Genomic DNA, 12246 nt, shown 5'->3' on the forward strand with positions numbered 1-12246 from the left:
TTATTTTGGATTGTGTTGTAAATATTGTGTTTTACTTTTAATGCTTCTGTTTTAGGTGTATGGTTTTATAACATCTTGCCAAAAGGACTACAGTTGCGAATTAGCCAGTTGGCTAAAACTGGCGCATTTACAGTAATGTTGATTAATGTGTACTGTCCTTTCTTTAAATAAACTGAAACTGAAACTGAAACTGATCGATGACATCATAGTCGGAATGATGACGTCAAAGTAGGGATGATGACGTCATCCTAACAGTACCCTCCCCTCAACGGATGCCACCTGGCGTCCAATGAGGCCACCAAGGATGGCATCTGGGAGACAGAAAATCCGCAGGTTCGGGTGGAGGTGCTCTTCAGGGTCAATGTGTTGGCCACTTCAGCTGACCGCATGGTGGGTCAGCTGAAGCGGCCGGTGGAGAAACTGGCGCCTCAGGGTCTTCTGTGTTGGCCACTTCAGCTGACCGCGTGGTGGGTCTGCTGAAGCGGCCAGCGGAGAAACTGGCACCTCAGGGTCTTCTGTGTTGGCCACTTCAGGTGACCGCATGGTGGGTCAGCTGAAGCGGCCGGTGGAGAAACTGGCGCCTCAGGGTCTTCTGTGTTGACCACTTCAGCTGACCGCGTGGTGGGTCTGCTGAAGCGACCAGCGGGGAAACTGTTTCTACTCCCCAATTGTACTTGGCCAATTCCCTCTGCTGTCCCGGTCATTGCTCAACCCCCCTCTGCCGATCTGGGGAGAGTTGTAGACTAGCACACGCTTCCTCCGCTACCTGTGCAGTCGCCAGCCACTTATTTTCACCTGACAGCTTCACCGACAGGACGTAGTAGCGCGTGGGAGGATCACGCTATTCTCCCCAGGTCCCCTCCCCCCGGCCCCCAAACAGGCACCCAGACCGATCAGAGGAGGCACTAGTGCTGCAGCAACCAGGACACATCCGGCTTCCCACCCGCAGACACAGCCAGTTGTGCCTGTATGGATGCAGGCCAAGCTGGAGGTAACACACGGAAGCTCGAACCTTCGACCCTCGTGTTGGCAGGCGGCAGGGAATCTACCGCTGCTGCACTACCCGGACCGGCCACACGTTCATCTTGTTCCTGTGCTCGCTCTCTCTCTCCCCCCAGGTCCTCCCTATGACCTGGAGGTGAGGGAGGTGAGGCACGGCTCTCTGGTGCTGCTGTGGGCCGTGCCTCTGTATGAGGGGCAGAGTCCCATCACTGGCTACATGGTGGAGATCAGCCAGGCCGACCAATCAGACAGCTGGACCGCTCTGAATAACAAGCCAACCCATCACACCTTTTACAGGGTAGGTGAAGGTGGGATATGAGAAATAGGTTGTGAAACAAATAGAAAGGGAAAAACACACTCACTAGGATTCTGTATGTATTTATTTGAAAAAGGCTTGATAAAGAAAGAATGATGGTTTAATTTTTTTTTTTTATTATTATTAATTAATTATACATCTTTCCTTTTACCTCTGGGTAATTTCAGTGAGGAAATGTCCATGTTGTTTTTCACAGTGAGTGCATCTGATTATTACTATAGCCCACCTGGGCACTTTGGACCATAGTGGCCGTAAATTAATACACGGAAAAGCTACCCAAGCAGCGCTCACCTGATTTATTCATTTTGTGGTAAAATAAAGTGCCCCTGGCTGTACTCCATCCCTTTGTGTTACCTGTGGGTTTAAATAGTCAAATACAATCAAGAGAAATGTGTTTTTCTAATGATTATCCACCAGGCGTCAGGTCTCCAGGCCGGTCAAACCTACCGCCTCCGTGTGTCTGCTGTCAATGCGGCTGGAGTGGGCGGGGCTTCCCTGCCCTCTGAGCCAGTCACTGCTCACACCCAGCCAGGTCAGTCATCACCCTGCCCTCTGAGCCAATCACAGCTCACACCCAGCCAGGTCAGTCATCACCCTGCCCTCTGAGCCAATCACAGCTCACACCCAGCCAGGTCAGTCATCACCCTGCCCTCTGAGCCAATCACAGCTCACACCCAACCAGGTCAGTCATCAGATCAGTGATGAAACAAACACTCAAACCACACCTGTTCAAATCTCTTCACGTCCCATTGTTCTCAGCACCACATTTTCCAGCAGTCATAGAAATGACATCAGTTTAGAGTATTAAACATAATGCAATCAACAAATTCAACACTACAGCATGCTGTATGTAGTAAGTTAAAAAAAAAATATGAATGAATGAATGAAATCCATGAATGAATGGATGGTGCAAATTGGCAGCACCAACAACAGAACAAAATAATCAAAGTATACTGGAAAATATGAAACATTTATGTATGTAAAAATGTGAGGACGTATGCAGTATGAAAGAAATTAATATACAGATATATTCAATTTGCATTTATATATTCCTCATAATTTATATATATATATATATATATATATATATATATATATATATATATACGGATTTCCTGATCCCGTTTTTTAATGCTATGAATTTGGTGATTGAAGCGGAGGTGGAAATCGTAGAGTAACTCACAATAGAGTACTGATGGTATCACGAATCACAATAAAGCAATTCTGCGATACATTGCAAGAAATGTCATCTACGATACGATTACGCTATCTGTGTAACTGAAGAGGGAAAAATACCCCAAAAAAGGCAACACGTAGGAATTATGTATTCACAAAATTGACTTGAAACAATGTACAACAAAGTGCCTCTTTAACCAGAGATGGGAAAAGTAAACACATTCTTTACTTAAGTAGAAGTACAGTTACTTACTAAAAAAATACTGGTAAAAGTAGAAGTACTGATTCAACTTGTTTACTCAAGTAAAAGTACAAAAAGAATGCAGGCTCTGAAATGTAATCAAGTATAAAAGTAAAAAAGTATTTCTACCAGCTGTTTATTTGCAAAGCTAACTGAACCTCATGTCATATTAAGATAAACAGAATTTCCGCGTGCTCAATTCTAGGGTGGTGGACGCTCTGGAGACGATGAACCGAGCACACACGGACACACAGGTCTCCAATTATAGGCTAGTAGTAGGATTGGCTACAGGCAGAGATGGGAAGTAGCAAAGTACAAATACTTTGTTACTGTACTTAAGTAGATTTTTCGGGTATCTGTACTTTACTGAGTGGGCTATTTATTTTTCTGGTGACTTTTTACTTTTGCTCCCTACATTTTAACACAAGTATCTGTACTTTCCACTTTCTACATTTTCAAAACAAGCTTGTTACTTTAGTTTTAATACACAACAACGATTAAGAAAGACGAAGGAGAAACGGGGCAGAATGAATAGAGATAGCTCATTCCAGGCTCCGCCAATAGGTTGAGGCCACGTCTCGTCATAGACGCTGGTTTAGCTGGCTCAGCCTGGCTGGGGGCGTGGTCAGGGTGGGGGTAAAAAAAACCGTTCTATCCATTCAGCAAAGTTAGAATTTAGCTGATAGCCCAGCCCAGGCAGACACGATCGGGGATTTAATCACCGCAGTAAACGCACATCTGAGCAGACGTCTTGTGTTCTGCTCTAGAACCCCCAAACATGTAGTTTAGAGCCGCAGCACCGTCTTTTACCATCAGTCCATGAGATATATGGCCGGTTTTACCCCACTCGCGCGCCAGCCGTTTAACATTTTGTGGGCGTTCCCAGACATGCCTCTATAGTATGGAATGGCACTCCTCCGGTCCCCTAAATGTCAGCTTGTGATTGGCTCTCTGTCAATGTTACGAAACTTCATTGGGCTAGACAGTCTCCTAAGGGGGCGTGGACATAACCTGGAAAAGAAGTGCACAGTCCACCCACCACACCATGTATCGATGTATCAGAACGACACAACAAACGTGAGAATGCTGCCACCATAAAAGAGATGAGAGACGGACACTGTCTGTGAATAATGTGATGTCCATGTTAGCCAGAGAAACCAGCAACAACATGAGCGATGTCGCTGAAAGTGAGGTTGAAGTTGTCAACACTGCAGACTCCAACCAGCCAGAGGCTCTGACAGTGTCGCTTTTCTTTCAAGTCTCTTGTTTACATGGTGTAATAGTTGTCTGATCAGACACTAGAAAAAACACAGGAGAAGCACAGGGTTTAGTTCTTGCACAAAGGATAGTTACAGCTTGTCTTGTGTTTTTGAATCTCAGTGTACTGTATGTGCTCCAAAGGCTTCAATAAAGTAGGAGACACCTTGTATCCAACAGTTACACTTTTGCGATTAACGATTTGCATATTCATATATCCTGGAAATATTAATGAGGGAGGAATAGATGTCATTTTAAGGATTTTAATGGGATAATTTGACTGTTTTTGTGGAAAAACCACAGCACACATTATTAATCAAAGTAAAAACATGTTTGTTAGGGGATATTTTAAGTTTGATAGTCTTCAAATTATATTAATAATATGACGTGAGATAACACTAATTTGTAGCCTATTTATTTATTTATTTGTTTATTTATTTAATTAGTTAGTTATTTATTTATTTATTTATATTAGGCTATATAAATAAAATATATAAATCGACTCTGCCTCACGTTAAACGACCGTCTCAGTGAGGGTTCACTTGCGCCGTCTCTGCCTTTGCATCCTTCAGTGCCTCTGCCCTTTTCATGCTCAGGTGCCATCTCTCTCTCTCTCTGGCTCGTACAGCACTGACCCAGCTAGCCACCCATCTCTCTCTCTCTGGCACGTACAGCACTGACCCAGCTAGCCACCCATCTCTCTCTCTCTCTCTGGCTCGTACAGCACTGACCCAGCTAGCCACCCATCTCTCTCTCTCTCTCTCTGGCTCGTACAGCACTGACCCAGCTAGCCACCCATCTCTCTCTCTCTCTCTGGCTCGTACAGCACTGACCCAGCTAGCCACCCATCTCTCTCTCTCTCTCTGGCTCGTACAGCACTGACCCAGCTAGCCACCCATCTCTCTCTCTCTCTCTGGCTCGTACAGCACTGACCCAGCTAGCCACCCATCTCTCTCTCTCTGGCTCGTACAGCACTGACCCAGCTAGCCACGCATCTCTCTCTCTCTGGCTCGTACAGCACTGACCCACCCATCTCTCTCTGGCTCGTACAGCACTGACCCAGCTAGCCACCCATCTCTCTCTGGCACGTACAGCACTGACCCAGCTAGCCACCCATCTCTCTCTGGCACGTACAGCACTGACCCACCCATCTCTCTCTGGCTCGTACAGCACTGACCCACCCATCTCTCTCTCTCTGGCACGTACAGCACTGACCCACCCATCTCTCTCTGGCTCGTACAGCACTGACCCAGCTAGCCACCCATCTCTCTCTCTCTGGCACGTATAGCACTGACCCAGCTAGCCACCCATCTCTCTCTCTCTGGCACGTACAGCACTGACCCAGCTAGCCACCCATCTCTCTCTCTCTGGCTCGTACAGCACTGACCCAGCTAGCCACCCATCTCTCTCTCTCTGGCACGTACAGCACTGACCCAGCTAGCCACCCATCTCTCTCTCTCTGGCATGTACAGCACTGACCCAGCTAGCCACCCATCTCTCTCTCTCTGGCACGTACAGCACTGACCCAGCTAGCCACCCATCTCTCTCTCTCTGGCATGTACAGCACTGACCCAGCTAGCCATCTCTCTCTCTGGCACGTACAGCACTGACCCAGCTAGCCATCTCTCTCTCTGGCTCGTACAGCACTGACCCAGCTAGCCACCCATCTCTCTCTCTCTGGCTCGTACAGCACTGACCCAGCTAGCCATCTCTCTCTCTGGCTCGTACAGCACTGACCCAGCTAGCCATCTCTCTCTCTGGCTCGTAGAGCACTGACCCAGCTAGCCATCTCTCTCTCTGGCTCGTACAGCACTGACCCAGCTAGCCATCTCTCTCTCTGGCTCGTACAGCACTGACCCAGCTAGCCATCTCTCTCTCTGGCTCGTACAGCACTGACCCAGCTAGCCATCTCTCTCTCTCTGGCTCGTACAGCACTGACCCAGCTCGCCACCCAGCACAGCTCCAGCAAGCATGCTAGATTTCCAACTAGAACTGTCCAAGTCCAATATAGGATCAAAAATATTGTGATTATTTTTGACATATTCCATCATTTGTAAAGCTTAGGATTTAGGCCTTGAATCTATATTGACATTACAGGTGGTTTGAAACAACACTGCATTACCTGCAAAAGAAGGGCATTCTCACTGTTCCACTCACTGATAGCATGTAAGAGAAGAATGAATGTAACTTTAGGCTTACGCTGAATTTAGACTTATTATAAAGTGTGGCTCAGCACATGGTCACAGACGAAAAAGAAAGTGTCGCTCATGCTGTTGCATTTATACTTCAGTGAATGTTCGCCTCGGTTCAACGGTCACGTGACACTCGAACGCTATAAGCAGACAGTCAAGAGAAGAGAGGGAACGCACAGTGAAACCACCTCGGAGGCAAGATGTAACGTACTTGACTGCATCCGCATATAAACGACACACAACCACACAACTCACCTCCTCTCTCTCTGGGAAATTGGTCACAATGTTCTTTGTGATTTTCACAAAGTCATACATCACGGACAGGCTGATAAAAATAGCGGGGACACGTTCATTCATTTCAATCGAGTGAAAACCAAAACAAGGAAGCCAAGCGCGTGCCGTCTATATAGCCAATCACACTTGCGCGACACATCGTCACGTAGTCGGCAACACTAGACATTTCACCAGGTAGCAGACACTGCTGCTCGCCGACACTTGAAAGTGTCGACTCAAGTCCTCATTTCTGTCGGCGACCGTTTCAAAAGTGTCGGCAGACAAAGCATAAATTGGGCTTTAGTTGGCTGAGGCAGGAGGCATGAATCAGCACCAAAGATCACCTTCAGTGGTCCCTGCTGCTGCTGCACACTGGGAGGAGGAACCAGGGAACGTAATGTAGGCTAACTCTCCATAGATGAATCGGTCTGTCTTCCTGTCCATCCCTAGATCAACCCTCACCTTCACCGACCCCTCTGAGAAGGATCTGGGTCTCTACACAGTGGAGATGAGTGACCAGCCCAACCTGTCTTCCAGCTACAACTTCACCGCTGAAGGTAAAATCAAGCGTTTGGTTGTCAGAAGGTGTGAAAAGAAAAGAGAATAGAATAGAAGTTGTTTGTCCATTGTTCCAGGTTAGAAAGGTCTCTGGACCTACACGCACGCACGCACGCGCACACGCGCACACACACACACACACACACACACACACACACACACACACACACACACACACACACACACACACACACACACACACACACACACACACACACACACACTCTAAAGGAACAGTTCACAGAAAAGTGAAAATTCTGTCATCATCTTACTCATGCCAGTTGAAACAGGTGAAGTTTGTCCATATAACACACAGTCAAGGAGGTTACCAGGTGTGTATGCTTTGATTAAATTGTTGTTAATATTGGTATAATTTCTGCATAATAAGCCCATTAGGGTTTCCTGGTTTCCTGTCTCTACCTGCACAATCTTTTTATCCACTTATTTCCTTCCCTTTGTTCTTGATTTTACTATGTGCAAATAAACAGTGTTGTGCAAATAAATGTGCAAATAAATAAACTAAACTAAACCAGCGCAACTCGAGAGAAAACTGTCAGTGGTTCATTTTTGGGTGAACTGTTCCTTTAAGAGAATACATAATCCATCAAATCATTGCATAGGACATCAATACATCAAATGAATGCACACAAATAAATGATACGAGACGAGGCCGTGAGGCTCGCCCCAGTACAAGCTATGTTCCTGTGTCTCGTACTCCTGTCTACGTTGTGCTATAATGTGTCATGTATAATCCAATACACCCGATGGGAGCTACTAAAGCTTAGACAAAATACACATGGAGTTCTGGGACCATCGGCGTTCCTACCTGAGGAAATATTATCCTTTAACCATCTACGTGGCTACCCAACGCCATGGCTAACATCTGCCGGGAAACGGAGCAGGCGCTCTGGGATCCTCTCAAGGTTCAGACGGCGCCCATTCCGACCACCACTTCCAGCTCTCCTGCTATCTAACGTCAGATCCCTCCGATACAAAATGGATGAATTACAACTTCTAGTACAATCTAACAAAGACTACAGCGACTGCTCTGCCATCTGCATGACTGAGACCTGGTTGGATCAAACAGTGCCCGACCAAGCGGTAACGCTTCCAGGATTTACACTCCACCGAGCCGACAGGTTAGCTAACCTGTCGCTCAAATCCAAAGGTGGAGGCATCTGTTTTATGATCAACCATCGCTGGTGTACAAACTCCATAACACTCAGTCAAATCTGCTCCCCACAACTGGAATACCTCTCTGTCAAATGCAGACCAACATACCTCCCCAGAGAATTTGCATCAATTATCTTAATCGGTGTTTACATTCCCCCAGAGGCTAACGCTAACTCCACCATGAGCGAATTAGCCAGCTACATATCATCTGTTGAAAACTCTCATCCCGACGCAGCAGTAATTGCGTTGGGCGACTTCAATCACACCAACCTGTCCTCTGAGCTACCGAACTACCACCAACAGGTAACCTGCCCAAGCAGAGGGAACAACACACTGGACCACTGCTACACCACATTCAAGCAGGCTTACCGTGTCTTTCCAAGAGCTCCGTTGGGCAAATCCGACCACGCAATGCTGCTGCTCATTCCAACATACAAACAAAAACTTAAATCCATCAAGCCAACGATAAAATCCGTCAGGTCCTGGTCCACAGACGCCACTGAGAAGCTGCGAGCCTGCTTTGAGTGCACTGATTGGGATGTATTCCATGCAGCTGGCGACCTTCACGAGTACACCGACACAGTGACGTCATACATCCACTTCTGCGAACAACTATGCATCCCAACAAAAACAGTCAAAATCTTCAACAACAATAAACCCTGGTTCAACAAAGAAATCCAACAACTTAGAAAAGATAAAAACAACGCCTACAAAACAGGAATAAAAGAACATTACAAGGCTGCAAAATATAAACTAAGGACTGCAATAAGGAAAGCCAAAACCAACTATGCCGCCAAATTAGAACAACAAATCACAACCAATGACACAAGAACCATCTGGAAAAAACTTCAGGACATCACCAATTATAAAAAGAAACCTACCCCCATACCTGACAGTGACAATCAGCTCCCGGACAAACTCAACACCTTCTATACAAGATTTGAACAGTCACCACCCCCACCCCCCTCCCCCCCGTCCCCTCCTCCACCCCCTCCTTTTCACATCCAGGAGGAAGAGGTGAGGACCACTTTCCAAAGGCTTAAGAAAAACAAAGCAGCAGGCCCAGATAACATCAGTCCATCTGTACTACACCACTGTGCTGCAGAATTGGCCCCCGTCTTCACCAACATTTTTAATTCCTCCCTCCGTAAATGTTCAGTCCCCCAGTGTTTCAAACAGTCCATCATTATCCCCGTACCGAAATCCAACAACATATCATGCCTCAACGACTACAGACCAATTGCCCTCACATCCGTAGCCATGAAATCATTTGAACGCATCATTCTCACCCACCTCAAAACCAGCACCACCCCCCTCATGGATCCACATCAATTTGCATACAGAACTAACAGGTCAGTAGAAGACACAGTCAACACAGCCACCCATCACCTCCTGCAACACCTGGATACCCCCAACACCTACGCCCGCATTCTCTTCATGGACTTCAGCTCTGCTTTTAACACAATCAACCCGGCCAAACTCATCAATAAGCTACTGGATATGAACACTGACCCCTGCATCTGCCACTGGATCCACAGCTTCCTCTCCAACAGACAACAGAAGGTAAAAATCAACAACATCACATCTCACCCTCTGTACCTCAGCACAGGAGCCCCCCAAGGCTGCGTCCTTTCATCCTGGCTATTCTCTCTATACACCAACCTGCTCATATCCCACTACAACTCCGTCAACATCTACAAATACGCAGACGATACAACCATCATAGGCCTCATCACAGACAATAATGAAATGGAATACCGTGCACAGATACACCAAACAGTTACCTGGTGCACAGACAATAACCTCCTACTCAACTCATCCAAAACCCAAGAACTCATCATCGACTTCAGACGCCAGCCACACCCCAAAACCCCCATACTCATCTCTGACAAACCAATAAGCACTACGGACTCATTCAAATTTCTCGGCACTCACATAAGTAATAACCTCAAATGGAAAACCAACACAGACCACATCTACAAAAAAGCCAATCAGAGACTCTTCTTCCTCCGTCAGCTCAAAAAATTCCGAATAAGAAAACATCTCCTGCTCCGGTTCTACCTGGCCATCATACAAAGCATCCTCACCTTCTCCATAACAGTTTGGTACAGCAGTCTGGACACTCACTCCAAAAACAAACTACAGAGAATCATCAATAAATCCTCCAAAATAATCCACACCCCCCTTCCGTCACTTGAATCACTCCACCGCCAAAGGACAATAAATAGAGCTAAAAAAATCATTTCTGACCCCACTCACCCAGCATACCACATCTTCCAGCTGTTGCCCTCTGGGAGGCGCTACAGGTCTCTGCCCACCAAGACAACCCGTTTTAAAAACAGTTTCTTCCCCACTGCTATAAGGACACTGAACTCTATATAACAACCCCCATATCACTGCTGCTATAACTGTATTGTGTACTGTTATTGTGTTTTATGTATGTATGTATCATGATGTTGGACATGCTTACGTATGAACTGTACTGAAAACAAATTCCACCAGCCTGGCTGTGTGGTCATTAAAGAATCTAATCTAATCTAATCTAACCAGAAGTCGTGTACACGATACGCTCGGCATTCAAGTGGTCACGTTGTGAACATGCGCAGTTGACTAGAAGCCACCGAGGCTAACAATTGAGCTAACGCTAACTGATGGATCAACATCATGTGTGGGCTGTTATGATGTCAGACCTGATCAAACTGTGGGCTGTTATGATGTCAGACCTGATCAAACTGTGTGGGGTGTTATGATGTCAGACCTGATCAAACTGTGTGGGCTGTTATGATGTCAGACCTGATCAAACTGTGTGGGCTGTTATGATGTCAGACCTGATCAAACTGTGTGGGCTGTTATGATGTCAGACCTGATCAAACTGTGGGCTGTTATGATGTCAGACCTGATCAAACTGTGTGGGCTGTTATGATGTCAGACCTGATCAAACTGTGTGGGCTGTTATGATGTCAGACCTGATCAAACTGTGGGCTGTTATGATGTCAGACCTGATCAAACTGTGTGGGCTGTTATGATGTCAGACCTGATCAAACTGTGGGCTGTTATGATGTCAGACCTGATCAAACTGTGTGGGCTGTTATGATGTCAGACCTGATCAAACTGTGTGGGCTGTTATGATGTCAGACCTGATCAAACTGTGTGGGCTGTTATGATGTCAGACCTGATCAAACTGTGTGGGCTGTTATGTCAGACCTGATCAAACTGTTTGGGCTGTTATGATGTCAGACCTGATCAAACTGTGGGCTGTTATGATGTCAGACCTGATCAAACTGTGGGCTGTTATGATGTCAGACCTGATCAAACTGTGTGGGCTGTTATGATGTCAGACCTGATCAAACTGTGGGCTGTTATGATGTCAGACCTGATCAAACTGTGTGGGCTGTTATGATGTCAGACCTGATCAAACTGTGTGGGCTGTTATGATGTCAGACCTGATCAAACTGTGTGGGCTGTTATGATGTCAGACCTGATCAAACTGTGTGGGCTGTTATGTCAGACCTGATCAAACTGTGTGGGCTGTTATGATGTCAGACCTGATCAAACTGTGTGGGCTGTTATGATGTCAGACCTGATCAAACTGTGTGGGCTGTTATGATGTCAGACCTGATCAAACTGTTGACACTAATCATTTGATATTAACCCCCTCCCTCCATTAACCCATCTCCATGTTCTGTCTTCAGACCTTGAAAGACTGACAGAACTCAGCTGGCAAGTCAGAAACCCAGGTACGTACCACAACATAAACCCAGGTACGTACCACAACATAAACCCAGGTACGTACCACAACATAAACCCAGGTACGTACCACAACATAAACCCAGGTACGTACCACAACATAAACCCAGGTACGTACCACAACATAAACCCAGGTACGTACCACACCATAAACCCAGGTACGTACCACAACATAAACACAGGTACGTACCACAACATAAACCCAGGTACGTACCACAACATAAACCCAGGTACGTACCACAACATAAACCCAGGTACGTACCACAACATAAACACAGGTACGTACCACAACATAAACCCAGGTACGTACC

At 46.3% G+C, this 12246-nt stretch overlaps 1 protein-coding gene across 1 annotated transcript in view; it reads left to right on the top strand.

Moving 5' to 3' along the window:
• Nucleotides 1-12246, top strand: part of LOC310798949 (myomesin-3-like) — a gene marked incomplete at both ends in the record, with an annotated part of 118678 nt that overhangs the window by 7392 nt on the left and 99040 nt on the right. The window contains 5 exons of the mRNA XM_083661504.1: nucleotides 1119-1300; nucleotides 1736-1900; nucleotides 4137-4147; nucleotides 6908-7014; nucleotides 11881-11925. Of these exons, the coding sequence (XP_083517630.1) occupies nucleotides 1119-1300; nucleotides 1736-1900; nucleotides 4137-4147; nucleotides 6908-7014; nucleotides 11881-11925 (510 nt within the window). The remainder of the gene's footprint in view (nucleotides 1-1118; nucleotides 1301-1735; nucleotides 1901-4136; nucleotides 4148-6907; nucleotides 7015-11880; nucleotides 11926-12246) is intronic.

The sequence above is a fragment of the Poromitra crassiceps genome (assembly GCF_964638095.1).
Source record: "Poromitra crassiceps genome assembly, chromosome: 26".
NCBI lineage: Eukaryota > Metazoa > Chordata > Actinopteri > Beryciformes > Melamphaidae > Poromitra > Poromitra crassiceps.